Source organism: Hypanus sabinus, chromosome 1 (assembly GCF_030144855.1).
Source record: "Hypanus sabinus isolate sHypSab1 chromosome 1, sHypSab1.hap1, whole genome shotgun sequence".
Taxonomy (NCBI): Eukaryota; Metazoa; Chordata; class Chondrichthyes; order Myliobatiformes; family Dasyatidae; genus Hypanus; species Hypanus sabinus.
In genome coordinates, this window is record NC_082706.1 from 206,273,339 (window position 1) to 206,301,156 (window position 27,818).

Sequence of the window (27,818 nt, forward strand, 5' to 3'; positions counted from 1 at the left end):
TGTACCACTACTGAGTGGCAGATACAGGAGGGACTTTTGAGAGAAGTTCAGATAGAGACATGAATGTGAGGGAAATGGAAGGATATGGACATTATGTATGCCACTTATGTGCCCAATCTTCCAATTTGCAGCAGGACGTAGACAAATTGGAAGAATGGGCAAAAAGGCAAATGGAATAGTAAACACAAATGACACTGCAGATGCTGTGGTCAAATCAACACGTACAAACAAGCTGGAGGTCCTGACGAAGGGTCTCGGCCCGAAACGTTGACTGCTCATTTCAACGGATGCTGCCCAACCTTCTGAGTTCCTCCAGATTGGGAAATGTATGATAATGCACTTTGGTAAAAGGAACAAATGGGATGAAGGTTCAAACATCGGAGGTGCAGAGGGACTTGGGAATCCCCATGCAAAATGCTCAGAAGGTTAACTTACAGGTTGAGTCTGTGGTAAAGAAGGTAAATACAATGTTGGCATTTATTTCAAGGAGAATAGAATGCCAAAGCAAGGAGATAATGCTGAGCCTTTATAAGACACCAGTCAGGCTGCACTTAAGAGTATTGTCAACAGTTTTGGGCCCCATATCTCAGAAAGGATGTGTTCTCATTGGAGAGAGTCCAGTGCAGGTTCACGAAGATGATTCTGGGAATGAAGGGGTTAACATATGAGGAGCGTTTGGCAGCTTTCACTGGAATTTAGAAAAATGCAGTGGGGTCTTATTGAAATCTACTGAATGTTGAAAGGACTAAATAAGGTGGATGTGGAGAGGATTTTTCCTAAGGTGGGGGTATCCAGAACTAAAGGGCACAGCTTCAAAATTGAGGGGCAACTCTTTAGAACAGAGGTAAGGAGGAGTTTTTTTTTTAGCCAGAGAGTAGTGAATCTGGAATGTTCTGCCATAGACTGTGGTGGAAGTGAAGTCTGTTGGTATATTTAAGGCAGAAGTTGATTGTTTCCTGATCAGTCAGGGTATCAAAGGAGAAGACAGGTGTATGGGGTTGAGTGAGATCCGGGATCAACCATGATGGAATGGCAGAGCAGACTTGATGGGCTGAATGGCCTAATTCTGCTCCATTGTCTTATGGTGTTATAAGTGATTAGTTCAGTTGGCCATTTGATTTGGTTCGACACAATGTTATGGGCTGAAGGGCCTGTCCTGTGCTGTACTGTTCTATAAAGAAACATCAACTGTTTATTCCCCTCCATAGATGCTGCCTGATTTGCTGAGTTCCTCCAGCATTTTGTGTGTGTTAATCTGGATTTCCAGCATCCGCAGAATTTCTTGTGTCAGTAAATGGGCAATGCCTGAATTATATTAGAAAAAGTATTACTATGCCATCTCTTTTTAAACACGTGATCTGAATAAGAAATACTCTTAAACCTTGTGATTCATTCATACTTAAATGTCACAGACTTTAACGATACGGGAGCAGATCTCACCACATATTTGTGGAGAAACTTGATGGACAAATGGCCTACTCATTTGTCTTATGGTAAAGGAACTGAAGTTGTACTTGGGAACCAGCAAGAATAGTGATCAAAGTCAGAAATGATGCATTTAATTAATCTCTTCTGTTGAAAGCTTTTTCCTTTGGCTTTATTTCCTCTGCACCATTTTAATTAATGAAGTTCATGGCCAAACGACAGGTGGAATTGCTCCCTATTTAAAGCCCAGATGCACACAAACTCACCTTCTAGTTTATGACAGAACTAGAACTCCACTGTGCAAAGGCTGTGAGGTTTCACGTCTCTGGGTGTCAACGTGTCTGAGGATCTATCCTGGGCCAACGTATTGATGCAATTATGATGAATACACAACAGTAGCTGTATTTCATCAGGAGTCTGAGGAGATTTGGTCTGCCAAGGATTCTAGCAAATTGCTACAGATGCACTGTGGGGAGCGTTCTGACTGGTTCCATCACCGTCTGGCATGGAGGGCCGCTTCAGAGGTTTGTAGACTCAGCCAGCTCCATCACAGGCACAAGGCCTCCCCACCATTAAGGACATCTTCCAAAGGTGGTGTCTCGAGAAGTCAACGTCCATCACTAAAGGTCCTTCCAGGACATGCCATCTTCTCATTACTACCGTCAGAAGGAGATGCAGGAGGCTGAAGGTGTACGTTTAATGGTTTAAGAACAGCTTCTTCCCCTCTACCATCTGATTTCTGAAAGGTCCATGAACACCACCTTGTGATTTTGCTCTCTTTCTGTGCTACTTGTTTCTTTATTTTTATAGGATGTTTCTTATGGTGGAGGAGTCTGGGACCAGAGGACACAGCCTCGGAACAGAGGGGCGTCCATTTAGAACAGAGATGAGGAAGAATTTTTTTAGCCAGAGAGTGGTAAATCTGTGGAATTCTTTGCCACAGGCAGCTGTGGAGACCAAGTCATTATGACTATTTAAGGCAGAGATTGATAGATTCTTGATTGGTCAGGGCATGAAGTGATACAGGGAGAAGGCAGGAGATTGGGGCTGAGGGGGAACCACCATGGATTCACCACCCTCTGACTGAAGAAATTGCTCCTTATCTCCATTCTAAATGGACATCCCTCTGTTCTGAGGCTATCTCCTCAGGTATCAGACTCCCCCACCGTAGGAAACATCCTCTCTACATCCACTCTATCGAGGCCTTTCACCATCCGATAGATTTCAATGAGGTGATCCCTCATTCTTCTGAATTCCAGTGAGTACAGGCACAGAGCTGTCAAACACTCCTCATATAATAAGGTTTTCAATCCCAGAATCATTTTCCTGAACTTCCTTTGAACCCTGTCCAATGTTGGCATATACTTCCCAGATAAAGGGTGCTCACAATACTCTAAGTGAGGCCTCACCAGTGCTTTATAAAGCCTCAACGCTAAATCCTTGTTTTTATATTCTAGTCTTAAATGAAGGCTGAAAATGTTGGAGAAATCAACAGATTGCTGGGGAGAAACCCAATTCATATTTCAGACCGACGGCCTTTCAAGAGAACATGTTTCGTTTGTTTATGGAGATTCTTGGTTCTTGCCGCAAATTCTTCACATATTATGAATGAGAATTGTACCCCCAGCTGTAAGATCCAGGTTCAAATCCCGCCACTATAAGGAGTTTCACAGACGGCACGGTAGCGTAGTGGTTAGAGTAACACATTACAGCACCAATGACCCAGGTTCAATTCCCCCAATGCCAAACAAGAGCTTGTACATTCTCCTGGTGACTGTATCGGCTTCCTCCCAATGTTCCAGCTTCCCCACACATTCCAAAGGTGTACGGTACTGTGCAAAAGTCTTAAGTGCATGCATATATTTAGCTAGGGTACCTAAGACATTTGCACAGTACTGTATTTGTCAACATGGAGTGGAGAGCAAGTCTGTATTTCCAGCAGAAGCAAAGAATGTTGGGAATGGCGAGGGTGGAACGCTGTGGGAGGGGCGTGGGACAGGTGGCAGAGAAACAGTGCAAGGGACAGGAGTGGGTCGTGCAGATGCAGACACACCCAGCCCTGAGACGCCAGGCAAGATCATTTGATTCCAGACAATTGGTTTATTGATCATTACAGAATGTCTTTCTGGTGCTTCCCACTCCCTCACCTCTCCCTTCCTCTTTTCCCAGCCATGATTCCCTTCTCCCTACCCACTTCCCACTCTCAGTCCACAATAGAGACCCATATCAGAACCAAGTTTATCATCACTCATATATGTCATGATTTTTTTTGTGGCAGCAGTACAGTGCAATACATAAAACTACATAGTACTGTGCAAAAGTTTTAGACTCCCTAGCTATACAGGTATAGTGTTGGAAAGTGTAGGGTCATGCACTTTGGTGGAAGAACTAAACAAGCAAACTATTATTTAGATGGGGAGAGAATTCAAAATGCAGAGATGCAAAGGGACTTGGGAGTCCTTAACCTAAAGCTTAAACTCCAGGTTGAGTTGGTTATGATGAAGGCAAACGCAATGTTGGCGTTCATCTTTAGAGGTATAGAATATAACAGCTGGAATGTGATGTTGGGGCTCTATAAGGCACTCGTGAGACACACTTGGAGTATTGTGTGCAGTTCTGGGCTCCTTATTTTAGAAAAGGATATACTGACATTGGAGAGGGTTCAGAGAAGATTCACGAGAATGATTCCAGGAATGAAAGGGTTACCGTATGAGGAACAACTGGCAGCTCTTGGGCTGTATTTCCTGGAGTTCAGGAGAATGAGGGGGGATCTCATAGAAACACTCCCAATGTTAAAAGGCCTGAACGGATTAGATATGGCAAAGTTATTTCCCATGGTAGGGGATTCTAGAAAAAGAGGGCACGACTTCAGGATTGAAGGACATCCATTTAGAACAGAGATGTGGAGAAATTACTTTAGTTAGAGGGAGGTAAATCTGTGGAATTTGTTGCCAGGAGTGGCTGTGGAGGCCAAGTCATTGGGTATATTTAAGGCAGAGATAGATAGGTTCTTGATTAGCCAGGGCATCAAAAGGTATGGGAGAAGGCAGGGGAGTGGGGATGACTGGAAGAATTGGATCAGCCCATGATTGAATGGTAGAGCTGACTTGATGGGCCGAATGGCCTACTTCTGCTCCTATATCTTATGGTCCAGGTAAGATGACGACACTTGTGAATGCAGCAGCCTTTTGGGCCAGTCGAAGGTGATTCTTTTTTCTTTGTAAAATGGTTTTTTCACAATCCAGAGACAATTCTACTCCAAGAACATTGGGTACTGCAGGCCTACTCCATCAGTGAGCTGCTCGTTGATCAGAGTAGCTGGAATGGTGTCGGCAGCAGAGCAGTCGAGGTGTCAAAGGGGCTGGTCGAGATATCGGAGGAGCCGGTCGGGGTGTAGGAGGAGCCGGTCGGGGTGTAGGAGGAGCCGGTCAGGGTGTAGGAGGAGCCGGTCGGGGTGTAGGAGGAGCCGGTCAGGGTGTAGGAGGAGCCGGTCGGCGTGTAGGAGGAGCCGGTCGGGGTGTAGGAGGAGCCGGTCGGCGTGTAGGAGGAGCCGGTCGGGATATCGGAGGAGCCGGTCGGGGTGTAGGAGGAGCCGGTCGGGGTGTAGGAGGAGCCGGTCGGGGTGTAGGAGGAGCCGGTCGGGATGTAGGAGGAGCCGGTCGGCGTGTAGGAGGAGCCGGTCGGGGTGTAGGAGGAGCCAGTCGGGATATCGGAGGAGCCGGTCGGGGTGTAGGAGGAGCCGGTCGGGGTGTAGGAGGAGCCGGTCGGGGTGTAGGAGGAGCCGGTCGGGGTGTAGGAGGAGCCGGTCGGGGTGTAGGAGGAGCCGGTCGGGATATCGGAGGAGCCGGTCGGGGTGTAGGAGGAGCCGGTCGGGATGTAGGAGGAGCCGGTCGGCGTGTAGGAGGAGCCGGTCGGGGTGTAGGAGGAGCCGGTCGGCGTGTAGGAGGAGCCGGTCGGGGTGTAGGAGGAGCCGGTCAGGATATCGGAGGAGCCGGTCGGGGTGTAGGAGGAGCCGGTCGGGATATCGGAGGAGCCGGTCGGGGTGTAGGAGGAGCCGGTCGGGGTGTAGGAGGAGCCGGTCGGGGTGTAGGAGGAGCCGGTCAGGATATCGGAGGAGCCGGTCGGGGTGTAGGAGGAGCCGGTCGGCGTGTAGGAGGAGCCGGTCGGGATATCGGAGGAGCCGGTCGGGGTGTAGGAGGAGCCGGTCGGCGTGTAGGAGGAGCCGGTCGGGGTGTAGGAGGAGCCGGTCGGGATATCGGAGGAGCCGGTCGGGGTGTAGGAGGAGCCGGTCGGGGTGTAGGAGGAGCCGGTCAGGATATCGGAGGAGCCGGTCGGCGTGTAGGAGGAGCCGGTCGGCGTGTAGGAGGAGCCGGTCGGGGTGTAGGAGGAGCCGGTCGGGATGTAGGAGGAGCCGGTCGGCGTGTAGGAGGAGCCGGTCGGGAGGTAGGAGGAGCCGGTCGGCGTGTAGGAGGAGCCGGTCGGGGTGTAGGAGGAGCCGGTCGGCGTGTAGGAGGAGCCGGTCGGGGTGTAGGAGGAGCCGGTCGGGGTGTAGGAGGAGCCGGTCGGCGTGTAGGAGGAGCCGGTCGGGGTGTAGGAGGAGCCGGTCGGGGTGTAGGAGGAGCCGGTCGGGGTGTATGAGGAGCCGGTCGGGGTGTAGGAGGAGCCGGTCGGCGTGTAGGAGGAGCCGGTCGGCGTGTAGGAGGAGCCGGTCGGGGTGTAGGAGGAGCCGGTCGGGGTGTAGGAGGAGCCGGTCGGGGTGTAGGAGGAGCCGGTCGGGGTGTAGGAGGAGCCGGTCGGCGTGTAGGAGGAGCCGGTCGGGGTGTAGGAGGAGCCGGTCGGGGTGTAGGAGGAGCCGGTCGGGGTGTAGGAGGAGCCGGTCGGGATATCGGAGGAGCCGGTCGGGGTGTAGGAGGAGCCGGTCGGCGTGTAGGAGGAGCCGGTCGGGGTGTAGGAGGAGCCAGTCGGGATATCGGAGGAGCCGGTCGGCGTGTAGGAGGAGCCGGTCGGGGTGTAGGAGGAGCCGGTCAGGATATCGGAGGAGCCGGTCGGGGTGTAGGAGGAGCCAGTCGGCGTGTAGGAGAAGCCGGTCGGGGTGTAGGAGGAGCCGGTCGGGGTGTAGGAGGAGCCGGTCGGGGTGTAGGAGGAGCCGGTCGGCGTGTAGGAGGAGCCGGTCGGGGTGTAGGAGGAGCCGGTCAGGATATCGGAGGAGCCGGTCGGGGTGTAGGAGGAGCCAGTCGGCGTGTAGGAGGAGCCGGTCGGGATATCGGAGGAGCCGGTCGGCGTGTAGGAGGAGCCGGTCGGGGTGTAGGAGGAGCCGGTCGGGGTGTAGGAGGAGCCGGTCGGGGTGTAGGAGGAGCCGGTCAGGATATCGGAGGAGCCGGTCGGGGTGTAGGAGGAGCCAGTCGGCGTGTAGGAGGAGCCGGTCGGGGTGTAGGAGGAGCCGGTCAGGATATCGGAGGAGCCGGTCGGGGTGTAGGAGGAGCCGGTCGGGGTGTAGGAGGAGCCGGTCGGGGTGTAGGAGGAGCCGGTCGGGATATCGGAGGAGCCGGTCGGGGTGTAGGAGGAGCCGGTCGGGGTGTAGGAGGAGCCGGTCGGCGTGTAGGAGGAGCCGGTCGGCGTGTAGGAGGAGCCGGTCGGGGTGTAGGAGGAGCCGGTCGGGGTGTAGGAGGAGCCGGTCGGCGTGTAGGAGGAGCCGGTCGGGGTGTAGGAGGAGCCGGTCGGGGTGTAGGAGGAGCCAGTCGGGGTGTAGGAGGAGCCAGTCGGCGTGTAGGAGGAGCCGGTCGGGATATCGAGAAAGCCCATCTGGGGTGTGGGAGGAGCTGTTGCTCCCCGCTACTCGGAATCATCGGAGTTGGAGCAGTATAACTGTGGAGGATTGTCTCGGACATTCCACTCGTGATTGTGACACACTGTTGGACAGTGATAATGTCACACGTTATCCTTGTCTGCTGGAGGGACAGTCAACATGGGAGCTGTGTAACCTCAGTTGCAGCGAGAACTAGGCCTCAAGCCTCAGGCTTGCCTGCTGCTGCCGACGACCGGGTGAGAGACGCGGAAACGCTGGGGTCTGGCCTCTCCCGGCAGTGCTGCCCTCCCATGTTCAAGCGGTGGAATGACAGGCTGAATTGTGTGTGTCTGTACACTGCCGGGAGACTGTCCCATCGATTGCCGGATATTGCTGCCTCAGGGTCTTGGACTATATATGTTTTATTTTCTGAGTGAATAATGCTCCTTGCTCGATATTTTGAATTAAGTTACTTGCTATTTTTGAATGCTTGCTTGCTATTTTGAATGTTTTACACGTTACCCCCAGAGGATGGCTGTCTTGTTCAGCTATATCTATGTGCCTAAGACTTTTGCACAGTCACATACAGGTTAGGGTTAGTAAATTGTGGGCATTCTGTGTTGTCAACAGAAGATAGCAACACTTGCAGACTGCCCTCAGCATATCTTCAAACTGTGTTGGTCATTGGCACAAGCAACACATTTCCCTTTTTGATTTGATGTTTTGATGTGCATGTGACAACTAAAGCTAATCAAGTCTATTAGAATGGAAGAAGATTTTGATAGCTGGGAAGATCCAAGCAATGATTTTGACCATGGCATACTTATCCAAGCCCTTGCCTTCATTGCTGTGTCCCTAATTCCTTTAATAAATTAGTATATTATTAAATTTAGATTTGCATCCTAACCTAACTCTTCTGACATAGAAGAATTTAAAGTGCAGATAAAGTTTAAAAGGAACATGAGGGGAAATTTCTTCACTCAGAGGGTGATGAGTGTGGAATGAGCTGTCAGCGCATGTGGTGTGTGCAAACTCGATTTCAACCTTTAAGAGAAGTTTGGATAGGTACATGGATGTGATGGTGTGGAGGGCTATGGTCCAGGGGTCGATCGATGGGGAGTAGGACTTTAAATGGTTCAGCACAGATTAGATGGGCTGAAGGGCCTGTTTTTCAGCTGTACTTTTCTATGACTGTATAAGATAAAATATCAAGTAAGCCAGAAATTCTTCCATGGGTTTAGAAGCGCTGTGTGATATACTGATGTCAAGAAAGGAGCAGAATAATTACAAAGGTATCTTGTGGCCTAAATTAAAATCAGGTTTATCATCATTGACATGTCTTGAAATTGTCTTGTGGCAGCAGTGAAGTGCAATACATAAATATGCTTTAAATTGCAGTGAGAAATATATTTTAAAACATAAGCAGTGTTAAAAAAAGAGAGAAAAAATAGCAAGTTAGTGTCCATGGGTTCAATGTCCATTCAGAAATCTGATGGCAGAGGGGAAGAGGGGAAAACATTCAGTGTGCACCTCCAGGCTCCTGTACCTACTCCCTGATGGTAGCAATGAAGAGAGGGCATGTTTCAGATGGTGAGGGTCCTTAATGATGGATGTGGTTTTTATGAGGCCTCTTGATCCAGAGTGCATACTGCAGCAGAGATGGTAACACCCCTGAGATTGCCACGATCACCCACTCTTGATTCCTGCTTGTTCTTTTTTAATTGATGCTACTGGGCAGGAAAATTGGTCTGGGCTATTAAATTGGTCAGTAATCTGATGGAACCGCTTCCTCCCAGCATTAAGAGTTGATCATTTTCCGATTGTCATTTCCAATGGCATGAAGGGAATAAAATGTGTGACTGATGCTGGGTCTTCCTGAGATTATTGCTTCTCTTCTGCAGGTCGAATGGGGAACTGCCGCCGTGCACTGCAAATGATAACTGAGGAACTGCAAGATGTAGACAAGGCTATTGAGTTTGCCAAGGAACAGGATGATGCTGAGCTCTGGGAGGACCTCATCTCATATTCCATTGACAAACCACGTATGTAGATGGTCTTAAGTTAACTGAAATACTGCGCATTTTGCTGGAATTAGGTTCTGTGTTTCCCTCGGAAATTTGTTCGCCCATTCACAATGGCACAATCAAATTCCCAACTAGCTATTGCTCCTCTGTGGAGCAACAATCTACCTCACAATCCCTTCATCTCTACTTGCAAATGTGCCCTAGTGAAATCTTTAATCTTCCTCGTCCTTTTTCATTCTTAAATGTGGTTCCTATCCTTGCTTCCAAGGACTCAGTGGGTTAAATGGCCTAATTCTGCTCCTATGTCTTATGTCTTTCTGAAGTCCAATAGGACTTAGTTCAAGTGCATAAATAGTTTAGCTTCCCATTGCCACATCAAACTGGATCACATCCTTAGCCCATTTTCTTCTGCCAGTACCAAACTCTTAATGGTCGGCTGACTTCTTCATCAATTATCCTAATTTTCCTTCCAATTCTTAATCCTCTGTCCTATATTTTCCTTCATCACTATCAACAGAAGGTCTCATGGCATTCTTCATTACCAAGATTCATTCCATTTATTTTTCTTCTCTCTGTGTACCAGCCTTGGTGGGTCGGGGAAGGGGAAGATACAGGAATGATGCTGGGCTTTTCTTTTTGCATCCCACACCTTTGTGGATGTGTTTCAGCCCTGTCCTTGCCCAATATCTCTGACCTCACAGAGTTTACCAGCTCCTACCATTGAACTTCTTGCATCAACCCATCTTTTAATGCTCCCATTCCCCCTAGATTTGACTGTTTGGAAAATCTTCACTGGAGCCCTCATTTCAATGATCAGTCTGAATTCTGCTGTTTACATCCTAATTTGTACTGAGTCAAAATCACCCATTAATAGGAATTTAAATAAATCCTTATTTAAATAACTCCTCGTTTAAAATTCTCATCCTCATTTCCCATTCAGTAACCTTTCTCATCTTGTGTGTGTGCATGTGCAAGAGATTAAATTTATAAAAATAATTAATACAAAGTTCTATCAATAATTTTCAAAAATGATTTGTCAAATGAATGTGATCTCACTATTTTTGCTCTGCTTTTGCACTGCTTATTTAATTTATTTATTTATTTGTTTGTTTATTTATTTTAATTGTAATTTACAGTATTTTATACATCCTGTGCCTAATAAAGTGGACACTAAGTGTACAGCAATCTCTAGAGTTTACAGAGGATGGTGTGATAAACAAAAAGCATCCAGTGACGAGCAGCTATTCTATGGGTGAAAACACCTTGTTAAAGAAGAAAGTCAGAGGGAAATGGCCAGAGTGTTGGAAGGTGACAGGAACTCAGATAACCACGAGATACAACGGTGGTGTGCACTCAGCTGAACCTCTTTGACAACGCCTGCATGCTTTTGTGCATTGAGCTGCTGCAATATGATTGGCTGATTAGGTGTTTGCATTAACAAATGGGTGCACAGGTATCCCTGATAAAGTAGCCACTGAGTGTATGTGAAAGATTTGTTAATCTTTAAGTTTCTGGATAAATGAATGTTTGACTTTATATTCTTGAAGGATAATTTATCACCTTTAAAGCTACCAGGTAATGTTGCAGTTCTATAAAATACTGGCTAGACCAGACTTGGTGTATTGTGTTCGGTTTGGTCACCTCATGATAGGCAGGATGTGGAAGCTTTGGAGAGGGTGCAGTGGAGATTCACCAGGATGTTGTCTATATTGGAGAGCATCTTATGAAAATAGGTTGAGTGAGCCAGGGCTGTTCTCTTCGAGGCAAAGAAGGATGATTTGATAACAATAATAAGTACCTTATTGATCCTGAGTGGGAAATTATTTTGTTACAGCAACAACATTTAACAACATGCTTAGCAGTAATAATAAATATAACAAAAGTATTAACTAATAATAAAGTACAGAATAATAACATACACAATAATAATTTACCAATGTGCAATAATAATGTACGAAATAATAAAATAGAGACTATTGTACTATGATGTCACCCAGAGATGAAGTATTGTATATACTTATGGCATATATGCTCGTTGATAGAGGTGGACAAGATGATAAGAGGCATAGATCGACTGGACAGCCAGAGACTTTTTCACAAGGTGGAAATGGCTAATACAAAGTGGTATAATTTTCAGGTGATTGGAGGAGCATAAAGGGGGATGTCAGAGAAGTTTTTGTAGAGTGGTGGGTGCATGGGACACCCTGCCAGGGTCAGGATTCATCAGGGACAGTTAAGAATGTCTTAGTTAGGCACGTGGAAGATAGAAATATGGAGAGTTATGTAGGAGGGAAGGGTTAGATTGATCTTAAAGAAGGTTAAAGTATTGGCACAGTATTGTGGTTTGAAGAGTCTTTACTGTGCTGAAATTTTCTATGTTCTTAAATCAGTTATATTCAATGCAGTTGCTTGGGACTGAGATGCGGAGATTCATTCTGTACTTGAACATTGTCCATCAACTCTAGCCCTGAAACTGCCCACTGACAATCTGCCTTTTGTATCATCTCTACAGCCTTCATCACTGGACTGTTGAATAATATCGGGACCCACGTTGACCCAATCCTCTTGATCCACCGAATAAAGGAAGGCATGGAGATCCCTAACCTGCGAGATTCTCTGGTGAAGATCCTTCAGGATTATAACTTGCAGGTCAGTGCTGAGGAAAGTAAGACAACAAGGAAAATTACATTTTCTGCATAATGTTCTTTATCCACCCTCAATGCTGTTCCAAGTTTATTGTCACCTGACTCTGCATACATGCAACGAAACGAAACACAGCTCATAAACCAAAATATTACTGTAAATAAGTTAATAAAATATCATTTAAAATGCATGCAGTGCATTTGAACAGAATATAGAGCGTTGACCCCAGTGACGAGACCTCAGTAGTGGCAGGATATTAATTCGTCTCACAGCCTAAGGGAAGGTCCTCTCTATTCTTGGGGCACTGCTTGCTGAAGATGTCCTCAGCTGTGGGGAACATTGTACCTATCGTGGATCTGGCTGACTCTGCGTCAAATTTGGAATCTCTGTGTTACCTTGATACTTTGGAGGCAACGTTTTCATCGTAATTAAATTCCAGCTGCACGTTAACAAAGGCTATGTGCATGGGAGCATTTCAGTAACTGTGCGGCTGTACACACGTGTAGCTTAGAGGGAAGACTGGTTACAAAGCACCTTGGCTTCTGCTGAGATGATAAATTTTAAAATTAAAAACACTGGCTTTAACAGCACCTTGTGCTATGTCCTTGCACTAAGCCCATCCTAATATTATTTTGGCAAGACAAGTGTCTGAGTGAAAAGAGAACTTTTATTTCATTAATAGTTGCAGCCAATTTCATTATCCACTTGCAGATTTTATTGAGGGAAGGATGTAAAAAGATAATCGTGACTGACTGCTTGGCTTTGCTGAAGAAAATGCATAAAACCCAGATGAGGGGTGTCCGTGTTGATGGTAAGTAACCTTCCACGTTGATCCCTGTGGCAGAGAGGTCGTAATAAAGCTTTCACTGACTGATGAATTCTGTTCTTTGAGTATTTCTGAGCCATTCAGATAGACTCTTCTTCAGAATCAGACTCTGACTCGGTTTAATATCACCCACCTACGTCATGAAATCTGTTGTGTTGTGGCAGCAGTACAGTGCAATATATATTTAAAAATTACTATAAGTTCCAATCAGCATGATTACCATTATGTGCTGTGTCGTATGACGTTAGTGATTGTGGTCCTTGGCCATGACTGTTCCTGACAATTGTTTCTACAGAAGTGGTTTTTGATTGCCACCTTCTGGGCAGTGACTTTACAAGATGGGTGAGCAGCCTTTGACAATACTCCGCCTGGTGTCAGTGGTGGCACAACCAGGACTTGTGATATGCATCAGCTGCTCAAACGACCGTCCACCACCTGCTCCAGTGGCTTCACGTGACCCTGAATGGGGGGATCTAAGCAGGTGCTGCACCCTGCCCAAGGGTGACCTGTAGACGAGCGGAGGAAAGGAGCACCTTACAACTCCTTTGGTAGAGATGTAGCTCCACCCCAGCACCCTGGTCAAAGCGGTGTACCAGAATGTGGCTGCTGTCATATGCAAACAGCTACTTGGAGCCACAGTGAGAGCTGAGCGTCTGGGGGGGGGGGAACCAAAGGTGAGTGAGCTGCCCCAGAGTGGACACGACAAATCCTTTCTCTAGAGGTGCTACCCCTCCCTGGACACCCCATGCATCTCAATTCACAGTAGAACAAAGAAATACAATGGAATCATTGAAAAACTATACACTACAAACACTGACAAACAACTAAAGTGCAAACGAAGATAAATTGTGCAAATATGAATATTCACAGGGTATCTTCAGCAAATATTCCGCTGAATTGAGATAATTGAGTCAGATGATATGATGCAGTAATGGAGGCTTCAGAGGTTAAGGGTGAACAGTGAAAGATTAAATGTTGATGAGGAACATGAAGGGGAACTTCTTCACTCAGGGAGTGGTGAGAGTATGGGACAAGCTGCCAGTTCAAGTGATGAACGTGTGGTCGATCTCAGCATTTAGAGAAATTTGGATAGGATCATGGATGGGAGGAGTATGGAGGGCTATGGGTGCAGGTCAATGGGACTAAGCTGATTAATGTTTCGGCACAGGCTAGATGGGCTGAAGGACTGTTTTCTGTGCTGTCATATTCTGTGACTGTGTGAATGAGAAGGCAGTAGTTGCTTAGCTGAAGAGAAGACAGGAAGTCAATTAGCTGAAGAGAAGTCAATTGCTGGCAATTGGGCATGTGAAGACAGGAGGGAGCCCAATTGCCAGCAATTGACACAATCTTCTCAGTTATAAACACCATGTGATCCTTTTCCACTGTGTATCACTGTTCACTACTTAGAAATAAGGATGTTTTGTTTTTAAGAAAGAAGAGAAATTTCTTGCTATTGGGTACAAGCTAGTCAATGCTACACCTTTAAAGATCACTGGCTGAACCTCAAAGAATGCTCCTTCCAACTCTCGCAATATGAAGAGCTTGGAGAGGAGATGTACTGCAGTTATGCCAGGAATAAGGGACTTCACGTGTGAAGTTGCTGGAAAGACTGGAGCTCTTCTTCAAGCGTAGATGATTGAAGATGATTGAACTTACATCTTAATTATGAGGGTATTTGATGGAGGGGAATCCATTCCTGGAATGAACAACATGGGCTTAAGGCAGTGTTGGGAGACGTGAGGTTTGAATAACTTCACTCGCCACAACTCTGATCCAATTCCACAACCTGCACACTCACTTCCAAGGACTCTTTACAATCTGTGTTGCCAGAATATTTCATTTAATTGCCCTGTTTGTCTTATTTTGCACGTTGGTTGTTTGTCAGTCTTTGTTTGTGTATCGTGTTGCATAAAATTCTATTGTGTTTCTTTATTTTCCAGTAAGTGCCTGCAAGAAAATGAACCATCGGGGTAGTATATGGTAACATGTATGTACTTTGATAATGAATTGATTTTGAACTTTGATACTTTAACACTGTCAATTTGTGATCTGGAACGCACTGGTAGGAAAAGCTTCAGTGACAACTTCCAAAACCAACTGGATAAAGCGGGAAATGTGAAAGCCGTGTGGGAAAGAGCCAAAGATGAAGTTAATCAGAATAATTCTCCCACACAATTCTGTACTGTCCAGTTTTATGATTCTGTATATGATTGCTTCTGGCTCAGATCTGTGTTGGAAATGATTCTGCAGCAGAGTGTACAATAATCACTATTTTCTTACAGAAGAGAGCATTTGTGGATCATGCCATTCTCCCATTTTGCCTGGAGGTAGGTGCCCTTTTAGCTGGTCGGAGGGTTGGTGAAATTGTGAGAGAAAAGTTGGTCTGGTAAATCTTAAGTTAATGGAACATTATTGTGACCTGTTTTGACCAACATAAAAAAAAAATAAAATCACCTCCTTTCATTATTCACTAGGTCAATTAGTAAATTGGTTTATTATTGACACATTTACCAAGGTGCAGTGAAAAACCCCTCTTGAAAACCAGTCATACAGATCAATTCATTACACTGGCCCTTCCGACCCAAAGAGCCCATTCCACCCATTTACACCTGTGTGACCAATTATACTCAACCATACATCTTTGGAATGTGGGAGGGAACGGGCACCCAGTGGAAATGCACTATATGTGGTCACGGGGGAAACGTACAAACTACTTACAGACAACAGTGGGAATCAAACCTGGGTCAACGGTGCTGTAAAGTTTTACACTAATCACTACACTACCGTGCTGCCCCCTTAATATGCCTTTGCATTTAAAATATGTTAACTGTCTTCCCCTGTTACCTACTTACATCTAACTGATCAGGGCACCTGGCTACTTAACTCTGTTTGAAAATTTCCATTTTGCACTCGTCTTCAAATTTTCAATGCCCATCTGTTCCACTGAGGTACAGATTGTGCCAGGTTTCCAAGTGGGCAAAGTTCCTAGCTGGCCTACCATAGAAAACATCGTTGCGTAAGACCGTAAGATCTTGTATTTTATTGTCTACCTGCACTGCCCTGTCTCTGTAGCTATGCATTTTATTCTACATTGATATTGTTTTACCTTGTTCTACCTCAGTGCACTGTGTAATGATTTTATCTGTGTGCACAGTACACAAGACAAGCTTTTCACTGTATCTCAGAACCACAGACCATAAAATCAAATCAAATGGTTCCATTCATTATCGGAGAATGAATGCTGTATACAGCCTGAAATACTTAGTCTTTGCAGGCATCCTCGAGAAACAAAAACCTCAAAGAATGAACGACAGAAAAATGTTAGAATCCCAAAGCCCCCCTGTTCCCCTCCCCCGCCCGTATCAGCAAAAAGCATCAGCACTCCACCACCCCCCGAGTAGCAGCAAAGCAGCCAAAGAGAGACTGTATCTGCAGTCAACAAGGCACGGAGATATATCACCCATTTTCACAGCGAAAGGGAGACTGACATCCCTGTTACGATATTACAGTCTGCCGCATCGATTTCCCATACATCTGCCGCAGCGAAATCCTCATGTTCCACCTCCCGCGACACCTCAGTCGGCAACACAGGCCTGAAATCGATCATCCACAGGGCCTTGCAGGGTCGAACCCCAGAGATGCCACCGTCCGAGCCGTGCCTGGAAAATGTCGGAAAACGATCGGCCGACAAACTCCAGGAATGGGAACTTGTCCGCCATAAAATAAAGAAATGCAGTCTGAGTGCCGCTTGCATATCAGGACATGGATAGAACCCCAACCACCTTGAAAAAGGAAGAAAGAGACATTACAGAGAGGAATTAAGCTGTTTTGTCACCGATGAGTTTGAAGAGGCAGTCTCTTGCCACCTTCTCAACTCTGCCCACCTCGAACCGTCAGACACAGGATCAGAATTAGGCCATTGAGCCCATCGAGTCTGCCCTGACACTCAATCATGGCTGACCCCATTCTCCTTCCTACTTTCTGTAACCTTGACACCCTCGCTAATCAAGAGCCTATAGGACTCCGCTTTAAATATACCCAATGAGGAACTGAAGGATCATGGTCTCTTTAACGGTTTTGCTATTGCATGCATGTCGGGTGGGGGTTGATGTTTTTACTGAGGCGGTGGGGGTATGGTTAATGTTTTGCTGCTGCCTGGGCATGGGTGGGAGAGGGTGGTCTTCAGGGTTCTATTGTTTCTGTTATTCCTTCATTGAGGTTTTCCTTCTGTTTTGTGAATGTCTGTGAAGAGTGAAAATGTCAGGTTGTGTGCTGTATACATTCTCTGATATCAAATGGAACCTTTGAACCGCTGAACCATTGACTCAGCCTTCTCAGCTGCCTGTGGCAATGAATTCCACCGGTTCAGCTAAAAGATTCGTCCTTATCTCTGTTCCAAAGGGACATTGCTGTATTCTGAGGCTATTCCTTCTGGTCCTAGACACCCCTACACCATTCCATGTTTCCCGAATTGATTTCAAATCCCGTTTAACCTGCTAGAGTTATTTTTCGTATGGTTACTCTGCGCCCGGTGAGTTTATGACTGAACAATGATAAGCTTGGGCCTCATTTTTCTTTTAAACTCTAACTCAATCTTCCTTTTGCAAAAATGTTTGATATCATTTGTTGTTTCTCCAGTGTTTGGTTCTCTCCTTCAACTCCTTTCTGTTGTTGAATCTGTTGATTTTCAGGGCAGTTTGTGGAAGACAGTGAGTGGGCGTTGGAACACGTTACGCTTGCAGCAAACACTCCTTCCCAAGCAGATTTAAATAATTTAGGGAATTTGAAGTGTGAGGATTTAAGATTCAAGATTGTTTATTGTCATTCATCAGTACACAAGTGTAAAGGAGAATGAAATGATTGTTACTCTGGATCCAATGCAGCATAAAAGCACACAATAAACATATTGAACACAATTAAAATCTTAATAAATATGAACACAGAAGAGAAAACAGAATCTATGGCAACATGGGGGCAAAGTGGAAAAGGGTGATGGATACAGGACTGAAGGTGTTATATTAGAATACACTTAATATATGGAATGACATTGGTGATCTTGTAACCCAGTTAAAGATTGGTAGTTATGATGTGGGCATCTCTGAGTCGTGACTAAAGAAGATCATAATTGGTAGATACACATTGTAGCAAAAGGATAGGCAAGTAGACAGGGTGTGGGATGGCTCAAATGGTAAAAACTGAAATCAAATCCTTAGGAAGTGGGAACACAGGATCAGAAGACGTAGAATCCTTGTGAGCGGAGTTAAGGAATTGCAAGGGTAAAAAGACCCTGATGGGAGTTTTACACAGCTCCCAAACAGTTGCTAATATGTGGGATGTAAATTTCAATGGGAAATAGAAAAGGCAATGTTATGATGGTCATGGGAGATTTTGATATGCAGGTGGATTGGAAAAATCACGTTTGATGCTGGATCCCAAGAGAGGGAATTTGTAGAATTCCTACAAGATGGCATTTTAGAGCAACTTGTGATTGAGCCCATGACAGTAAAGACAGTGCTGGATTAGATATTGCACAATAAGCTAGATTTGATTTGGGATCTTTAAGTAAAGGAACACTTAAGGGGCAGTGATCATAGTATGATAGAATTCACCCTGCAGTTTGAGAGGAAGAAGATAAAGTCGGAAATATCAGTATTAAGGGAGCAAAGGGAATTACAGAGGCATGAGAAAGGAGCTGGCCAGATTTGATTGGAAGAGGACATGAGCAGAAAGAGAGGGCATATAAAATAGTGAAAAATAATGGGAAGTTAGAGGATGGAAAAACTTTTAAAAACCAACAGAATGCAACTCTGTCTAAAAAAGTCATAAAGAGAAAAAAGATGAAACATGAAGGTAAGCTAGCCAATAATATAAGTGGTTACAAAAGTTTTTTTGGATATATAAAGAGTAAAAGAGAGACGAGCGTGCATATTAGACTGCTAGAAAATGACGCATGAGAGGTAGTAATAGGGGACAAAGAAATGTCAGTATTTTGAGAGCAAACACGAGGAAATCTGCAGATGCTGGAAATTCAAACAACAACACATACAAAATGCTGGTGGAACACTGCAGGCCAGGCAGCATCTATAGGGAGAAGCGCTGTCGACCTTTCGGGCTGAGACCCTTCGTCAGGACTAACCGAAAGGAAAGATAGAAAGACTTATTTTGTGTGAAGTATTTTGCGTCAGTCTTCACAGTGAAAAACACTAGTATATCAGAAATACGAGAGTGTCAGGGGCAGAAGTGATTGTTGTTGCTATTACTAAAGAGGTGTTGGGAAGCTAGAAGGTCTGAAGGTAGATAAGTCACCTGGACCAGATGATGTACACCCCAGGGTTCTGAAAGAAGTGGCTGAAGAGATTGTGGAGGCATTAGTAATGAGTTTTCAAGAAACACTAGATTCTGGAATGGTCCCTGAGGACTGGAAAATTGCAAATGTTACTCTGCTGTTTAAGAAGGGCGGGAGGCAGAGGAAAAAAAAAATGATAGGCCAGTTAGCCTGACTTCAGTGGTTGGAAAGATGTTGGAGTCCATTATTAAGGATGAAGTTTTGGGGTACTTGCAGGCACATAATAAAATAGGCCAAAGTCAGCATGGTTTCCTCGGGAAAATCTTGTCTGACAAATTGGATGTCTCAGGGGCAGCAATGGTTATTTCGAGTGCCAGGCTATAGATATTTCAGAAAGGACAGGGAGGGAGGCAAGAGGTGGGGGTGTGGCACTGTTGATCAGAGATAGTGTCATGGCTGTAGTAAAGGAGGAAATAATGGAGGGGTTGTCTACGGAGTCTCTGTGGGTGGAAGTTTGGAACAGGAGGGGGCCAATAATTCTACTGGGTGTTTTTTATAGACCAACTAATAACAAGTAGGATAGAGAAAGGAGAATCGGTTGATATTGTGTACTTGGATTTTCAGAAGGCATTTGACAAGGTGCCACACATAAGGCTGCTTAACAAGTTACGAGACCATGGTATTACAGGAAAGATACCAGCATGATCGATCATTGGCTAATTAGCAGGAGGCAGAGAGTGGGAATAAAGGGGTCTTTTCTTGTGAGGTGAGATTCTGAATTGGAGAAAGGCCAATTTTGATGGTATCAGAAATTATCTGGAAAGTGACCAAGTTGCTGGATATGTTTAAAGTGGAGGTTTTTAGGTTCTTGATTAGTCAGGACCTCAAAGGTTACAGGGAGAAGGCAACAGAATGGGGTTGAGAGCGATAATAAATCAGCCACGATCGAATGTCTGAGTATACTCAGTGGGCTGAATGGCCTAAATTCTGCTCTTATCTTATGGTCTTATTATTGAATCCCACCACTCTTTGTGTAAAAATCTTACCTCTGACATCCCCCCCTCTACTTTTCTCCGATCACCTTAAACTTATGCCCTCTTGCATTAACCATTTCCACCCTGGGAAAAGCCTCTGGCTATCCCCGTTACCTGTGCCCCTTATCATCTCGTATACCACAATCAGGTCTCCTCTCATCCTCATTCACTCCAAAGAGAGGAGCCCTACCTTCCTCAACCTATCCATGTAGTTGTGACCAGCAAGCTTAAAAGTTAGGGGGCATTACTCAGTCATGGCTCCACCTTCAGCATCGTGACTTTGTGCATCCTTTGATTTATTTGCACGTGGGTCTTGGCTATTTTCATGTGGAGAGTGAATAACTGAGTATTTTGTGTTTGCTCATTACAGAAGCTGCAAAACCGTTCAGTGTAGTGGTCTTCTACTGTCGACACATCTTTCATAAGGATTGCCTTCCTTCCCCAGGCATGGTATGCTGTTCACTATAATGTTTTACGTAAACATCTAAAGGCCTAGTCTGTTGGTGGAATATTACTTTTTATTTAGACCATATACTGTAAGATATAGGAGCAAAACTAAGCCATCTGGCCCATCAAGTCTGCTCTGCCATTCCATCATGTTTGATGTATTATCCCTCTCAACCCCATTCTTCTGCTCTCTCTCCATAACTTTTAACGCCCTGACTAATCAGGAACCTATCAGCCTGCACTTCAAATATACCCAATGACCTGAAATCCACAGCCATTTGTGGCAATGAATTCCCCAGATTCACCAGTCTCTGGCTAAAGAAATTCCTCCTCATCTCTGTTCCAAAGGGACATCCGTGTACTTTGAGACTTTGAGACTGTGCCTACATATCCCCACAATGGAAACATCCTCCACATCCATTCTATCTAGGCCTTTCAATATTCAATAGGTTTCAATGAGATCTCCCCCCCCCCCCCCCATTCTTCTAAACACCAGCAAGTACAGGGCCAGAGTCATCGAATGCTCCTCCCCCCTTCATTCTCGAGACCCTCCTCTGGACTCTCTCCAATGCCAGCACACCTGTTCTTAGGTAAGGGGCTCAAAACTGCTCACATTACTCTGTGCAGTCTGGCCAATGTCTTTCAAAGCCACATTACGGGAATGTATGCATTTACATCAAAATGTTCCTATAATCATCTGTAGCTGTATGTTGCAAAACAGTGGTGGCTTCCAATTTCTTCCCCTTTTGCTCATTCATATAAATTATGTTTTTTCTCTCAACAAGGCTAAAATCAAATCAAATCAGGTTTAATTATCATTCAAACCACACATCGATACAGCTGAATGAGACAGCATATCTCTGAGGCCAGGTACAGAACATTCAAAATAGTAAGCAAACTTCAAAATAGCAAGTAACATTCAAAATTGCAAGTAACGTAATTCAAAAAAGTGAGCAAAGAAGCATATTCACTCAAAGAGGAAACATTTGTATAGTCCTAGACCCTGAGTGACAATGTCCGGCAATCAATGTACAGACTCCCGGCAGTGTACAGACACACACAATCCAGCCTGTCATTCCACCACCCAAACACAGCAGCGCAGCACCAACAGGAGAGGCCAGGCTCCAGCCAAGTACGGACACCACATTGTAGCGCTTCAGGAGAGAGAGAGAGAGAGAGAAGCTCTGTACTAGCATAGATGATTGTCTTTTTTATTCAGACAACATGAAGGATCCTCAGTTGGGCTTGGTTTAACATGTCTTACATTTCTTAACATTTTCCTCAATTAACACACATAAAATGCTGGAGGAACTCGGCAAGTCTAAGCCCTGATAATTAGTCTTGGCCTGAAACATCGGCTGCTTATTCCCCTCTTTAGATGCTGCCTGACATGCTGAGTTCCTCGGCATTTTGTATGTGTTTCTCAAGATTTCCAGCATCTGCAGAATTGAAACGCAAGGGAATCTGCAGATGCTGGAAATCCTCAGCAACAAACACAAAGTCCAGGAGGAACTCAGCAGGTCAGGCAGCATCTATGGAAATGAACAGGGTTTTGGGCCGAGACCCTTCTTCAGGACTGAAAAGGAAGGAGGAAGATGCCAGAATAAAAAAGGTGAAGAGAGGGGAAGGAGGATAGCTGGAAGGTGATAGATGGGACTGGGTGGGTGGAGGAGTGGGTATGAGGTGATAACTGGAAAAGGCAAAGGGCTGGAGCAGAAGGAATCTGATGGGAAAGGAGAGTGGACTGTGGGAGAAAGGCACAGGGAAAGGTAATAGTCAGATGAGGAAGAGAGCGCAGTGGTGAGGAGGGAGGTGAACATTTACCGTATGGAGAAAACAATGTTCATGCCATTGGGTTCGAGGCTGCCTAGAATGAATGTAAATAAGCTCTTGCTCTTCTAACATTTTGTACTTTGACCAGCAACCAATCCAGACATCAGAAGTTTGGGAGGAGAGGATTTGATTCAGAAAAAGGCAGCATCAGATTGTGGCAGCATGATGAGCTCTGGCCAGCAACCAATCAGCATTTGGGATTGATTAGCAAGAGCAAATTAAAGGAAGGCAGAAGCAAGTGCTGTGGCCATAGTCTGAGCGGAGAGAGTGGACATAATGATCTTGAGGCGTCAGTGAAGGGAAGTTTCAGTCAGCCAAAAGCTGAGGTAAAGTTTTTTTCTCCTTCCCTTCTTTATATTTGCTCAGTTAGGACAACAGAGCAGGATGCCAGGCAGGATAGTTGAATGCTCCTCTTGCGGAATGTGGGATGGCAGGGAGACTCCAGTGTCCCTGACGACTACAACTGCGAGAAGTGCATCCAGTTGCAGCTTCTAACAGTCTATATTAAGGAGTTGGGGCTAGAGCTGGATGAACTCCAGATCATTCAGGAGGTTGAAGGGGTGATAGGACATATAGAGAGAGGTAGTTACACCCAAGGTGCAGAACAGTGGAAAATTGGTGACAGTCAGGAAGGGGAAGGGAGTTAAGAACCCATTGCAGAGTACCCCTGTGCCCGTCCCCCCGAACAACAGGTTGACCTAACAGAGGGAGGCAAGGCCAAGTGGTTGGGTGTCTGGCTCTGTGACTCAGGAGGGAAGGGAGAAGAGGCGCGCTGTGGTTAGAAGTGATTTGTAAGTTAGGAGTACGGACAGGACGTTATGTGGGTGAGAAGGTTCCTGGATGGTATGTTGCTGCCAGGGTCCAGGATATCTCAGATGAGTCCTCAACATCCTTAAGTCGGAGGGTGAAGAGCCAGAAGCCATGGACCATAAAGGTACCAGTGACATGGGTGGGGCGAATGACGAGGTTCTGCGGAGGAGTTCAGGGGGTTAAGTGCTAAGTTAAAGGGCAGGACCTCCAGGGTTGTGATTTCAACATTACCACCCATGCCATGTGCCAGGGAGTCTAGAACTAGGAAGATTATACAGTTTAATACATGGTTAAGGTGATGGTGTAGGAGGGAGGGCATAAGCTTTTTGGACCATTGGACTCTTCCAGGGAAGGTTGGACCTGTACAGAAGGGATGCTTTGCACCTGAACTGAAGGGGGACAAATATTCTAGCAGGAAGGTTTGTTTACCTGCACAATGGGGTTTAAGCTAGAGTGGCAGGGGGATGGGCTCTAGAATGCCAGAACAGTTGGTGAGAGGTTATGGAGGCAGATGTTGTTAAGATCTCTGACAAAGTTAGGAATCAAAGGGTTGAGCATGGTGTGACTAGTGTCCTTGAGCAGCATAGGAAAGGCAGATGATGGTGCTGAAGATGAGGTAGTTGATTTACAAACAGAGGCAATGTGTAGTGAGGAGAGGCTGTCAATAGTGAAGAATTGCAGTCAATGGGATGAATTGCAGTGTAAAAGGTGGACAACATTGAAAACGGTGACTACAAACCAAATGTGTTATATTTAAATGCACGCAGTATATGGAATAAGGTCGATGAACTTACAGCACGGTTACAGATTGGCATGTATGATGTTGTGGGCATCACTGATTCATGGCATAAAGAAGATTATAGCTGGGAGCTTAATGTCCAAGGATGCACATTGCACCAAACAGAAGGCAGGAAGGCAGAGGATGCAGTGGGGCTCTGTTCATAAAAAATCAAATCAAATTAGAAAGAGCTGACATAGGGTTGGAAGGTGTTGAATCATTGTGGATAGAGCTAAGGAACTGCAAGGGTAAAACTACCCTAATGGGAGGCGTATGCAGACCTCTGAACAGTATTGAGGATGTGGCCTACAAGTTACAATGGGAGATAGAAAACGCATGTCAAAAGGACAATGTTAAAAAGCGGAAGTTAATAGATTTCTGATTGGTTGGGCATTGGGATATGGTGAGAAGGCAGGTGTCCGGGGTCGTGTGGGATCTGGCAATGGCAGAGTGGACGCGATGGGCTGAATGGCCTAATTCCACTCTTATGTCTAACGGTCTTATGGAGCCCATTAGGTGATCACCAAATCTGGATTGGGTGTTATGCAATGAACCGGAATTGATTTGAGAGGTTTAGGTAGAAGAACCTTCAGGTGAAAGTGATCTTAATATGGTCAAATTCACCCTGAAATTGAGAAGGAGAAACTAAAGTCAGATGTATCAGTATTACAGTGGAGTGAAGGGAATTGCAGTGGCATGAGGAAATATGTGGCCAGAGTTGACTGGAAGAGAACACTGGCAGGGATGACGGCAGGGCAGCAATGGCTGGAACTACTGGAAGCAATTTGGAAGACACAGGATATATACCACCCAAAGAGGAAAAAGTAATCTAAAAGGAAGATGATACAAACATGCTCCTTTATCTTATGTTCTGTGAGTTAGTGGAGAGCTTGTGGAGGCAGATATCAGACAAAGTCAGGAATCAAAAGTTTGAGCATGGTGTGACTAGTGTCCTGAGCTGTGTAAACTTCAATGCAAGAAGTATCGTAGGAAAGTTAGGTGAGCTCAGGGCATGTATCAACACCTGGAATTATGACATTGTCGCCATTCGTGAGACTTGGTTGCAGGAGGGGCAGGACTGGCAGCTCAATATTCTGGGGTTCCGTTGTTTTAGATGTGATGCAACAGGAGGGGTGGTGTTACTAGTCAGGGAAAATCACAGCAGTGCTCCATCAGGACCATCTGGAGAACTTGACTGGGGAGGCATTATAGGTGTAACTGAGAAATAAGAAAGGTATGATCACGTTAATGGGGTTATATTACAGACCACCCAACAATCCACGGGATTTAGAGGAACAAATTTGTGGAGAGATCGCAGACTGTTGCATGAAACATAAGGTTGTTATAGTAGGTGATCTTAACTTTCCGCGTATTGATTGGGACTCCCATACTGTAAAAGGACTTGATGGGATAGAGTTTGTCAAATGTGTTCAGCAAAGTTTCCTTCATCAGTACCTAGAAGTCCCAAAGAGAGAGTGTGCTGTATTGGATCTGCTGCTAGGGAATGAGATGGGGTATGTGTGCAGGGAAACAGTTTGCATCCAGTGACCACAGGGCCATTAGTTTCGAAGTAAATATGCAAAAAAATCGGTCTGGTCCATGGGTTGAGATTCTAAATTGGAGTAAGGCCAGTTTTGATGGTGTCAGAAATCATCTGGCAGATGTGTTTTCTGGCAAAGGTGTACCTGGGAAGTGGGAGGCCTTCAAATATAAAATGTTGATATTACAAAGCTTCTATGTGCCTTTCAGAATAAAAGGTAAAGATAGCAAGTGTAGGGAACCTTGGGTTCAAGCGATATCGAGGCCCTGGTCTTAAACATACCCAATGATTTGGCCTCTGCAGCCACCTATGGCAATGAATTCCACAGATCTACCACCACCCTCTGGCTGAAGAAACCCCTCCTCATCTCCGTTCTAAGTGGATTCTGTGGAATTACAACCAAAACAGAATCAACACCAACTTGGGCTTTGAACCAGTGTGCAAAAGACAGCAAACTGTGCAAGTATAAAAAGAAAAATATAATAATAATAAATAAATAAGCAATAAATATGAGGTGAAGGTCCTTGAAGGTTGTGGGAACAGTTCAGTGAAGGGGCAAATGAAGTTGAATGGTTATCCCCTTTGGTTCAAGGGCCTGATGGTCGAGGGGTAATAACTGTTCCTGAAGCTGGCGGTGTGGGTCCTGAGGCTCCTGTACCTCCCTCAGTAAAATAAAAGTAACTCAAAAGACCCATGAATAATGATATTAATAAAATTATCTTAGCAAACATTTGTGTGTGTCTGCTATTTTTTGCATTAGTGGAAAGGATTTTCGTAGTTTGAGAGTTCCAAAGGAATCAGCTTCCACAGAGTTTGCTCTCAATGTATCTCCCTTGCCGGCTGATCTCCCTCCTGGCACTCATCTCTGCAAATGGGACAGTGCTACATCTGCCTCTTCACCTCCTCCCTCACCACTATTCAGGACCCCAAACAGTCCTTCCAGGTTCACAGCAAATTTATTATCAAACTACATATTATTACCATATACAACCCAAGATTCATTTTCTTGCACACATATTCAATAAATCCATAATAGAATCAACGAAAGACCACACCAACTTGGGCTTTCGACCGGTGTGCAAAAGACAACAGACTGTGAAATACAAAAAGAAAGAAATAATAACAACAACAATAAATATCAAGAACATCAGAATATCAACACTTCACTTGAGAGTCTGTCGGAGTAATTTATTGTAGCCTCCTATATGTCGGTGAAACTCATCACAGATTGGGGACTATTATTGAGCACTTTTGATCTGTTGGCCACAAAAGTCAGGATCTCCTGGTGTCTTCCCAATTCAATTCCACTTCCCATTCCTGTTCTGATATGTCAGTGCATGGCCTCCTCCACTGCCAGGATGAGGACACAGTCAGGTTGGAGCAGCAACATCTCATATTCCATCTGGGTAACCTCCAAACTGATTGCACGAATATCGATTTCTCCACACTCTGGTCATTTCTCCCCTACTTTCTTTTGTCTTTTTCAACTTCCCATTCTGGCTACTGGAGACTACTAAAGGTTACAAATTTCATTATTATTTCTAGTCCTAACACCTAAGATTTAAAACAAATGTAATTTCTTCTTTATGGGTGCACCACTGATTAACATGTGAGTCTTTTTTTCTTTTCATAAGCAGTTCTGTAACATCTGCAGTGCAAAAAATCGAGGGCCTGGCAGCGGAATGAGTGAAATTTAAACCCCGAGATGAATTTGCCGAACAACTATTAATTTAAAACCTTGGCTGCATTGTTGCAATACAGGTCATTTTCAGTCGTGAAGCATTAACTCCTGATTAACATCACTTTAAAATCGTCCACCTTGTGCAGAATCCGCTTGCAGAAACCATGTGATCATATACAAAATGTTCTCCAGCCTCTTCTTGTCACTCTTGCAACAGCTTTGACCTTTTCACTAAGAACATTGAGGCATGTTAAAGATACAACTCTGTTTGCATTTGTAATTATAGTTCTGTTCTATATAAATACATAAAATGTATATGTTTTAGCAGTAGTTTGTGTTCTGTATAAATATGTATGTAGAGTTGAGTTTTTCTGAAGTGCGCTTGATAACTTACAAATATTGTAAACTTGTATGAAAAACCTAATGATTAAATGGCTGTTCTTTACATTCTCAACTCAGAGTAGTTTTCTTATGAGATTCTGTAGATGCTGGAACACAGTCAGAAAATGCTGGAAGAACTCAGCAGGTCAGGCAAAGTTCAAGTAAATTTTAGTATCTAGGTACACATATGTCACCATATACAATGCTGAGATTCATTTTCCTGTGGCAGGAAAACTGTCGAGTGGTAACTATACTTTAAGAGCATAATGGAGATCATTCAGACAGGCTGCATCATTGTCCAGTACAGGGTGGGGGCAACTGCAAA

The 27,818-nt window shown here is 45.1% G+C and overlaps 1 protein-coding gene across 2 annotated transcripts in view; it reads left to right on the plus strand.

Moving 5' to 3' along the window:
• vps41 (VPS41 subunit of HOPS complex) overlaps positions 1–27,566 on the plus strand; it is a 217,226-nt gene extending 189,660 nt beyond the window's left edge. Inside the window, exons 24-29 of one of the 2 annotated variants that reach the window (XM_059984628.1) lie at positions 9,112–9,252; positions 11,747–11,883; positions 12,589–12,688; positions 14,986–15,030; positions 20,394–20,473; positions 27,066–27,566. In XM_059984628.1, coding sequence (XP_059840611.1) covers positions 9,112–9,252; positions 11,747–11,883; positions 12,589–12,688; positions 14,986–15,030; positions 20,394–20,473; positions 27,066–27,128 — 566 coding nt within the window. In that variant the 3' untranslated portion in view covers positions 27,129–27,566. The remainder of the gene's footprint in view (positions 1–9,111; positions 9,253–11,746; positions 11,884–12,588; positions 12,689–14,985; positions 15,031–20,393; positions 20,474–27,065) is intronic. The other variant, XM_059984635.1, reaches the window with a different exon arrangement.
• Positions 27,567–27,818: the final 252 nt, after the last annotated feature.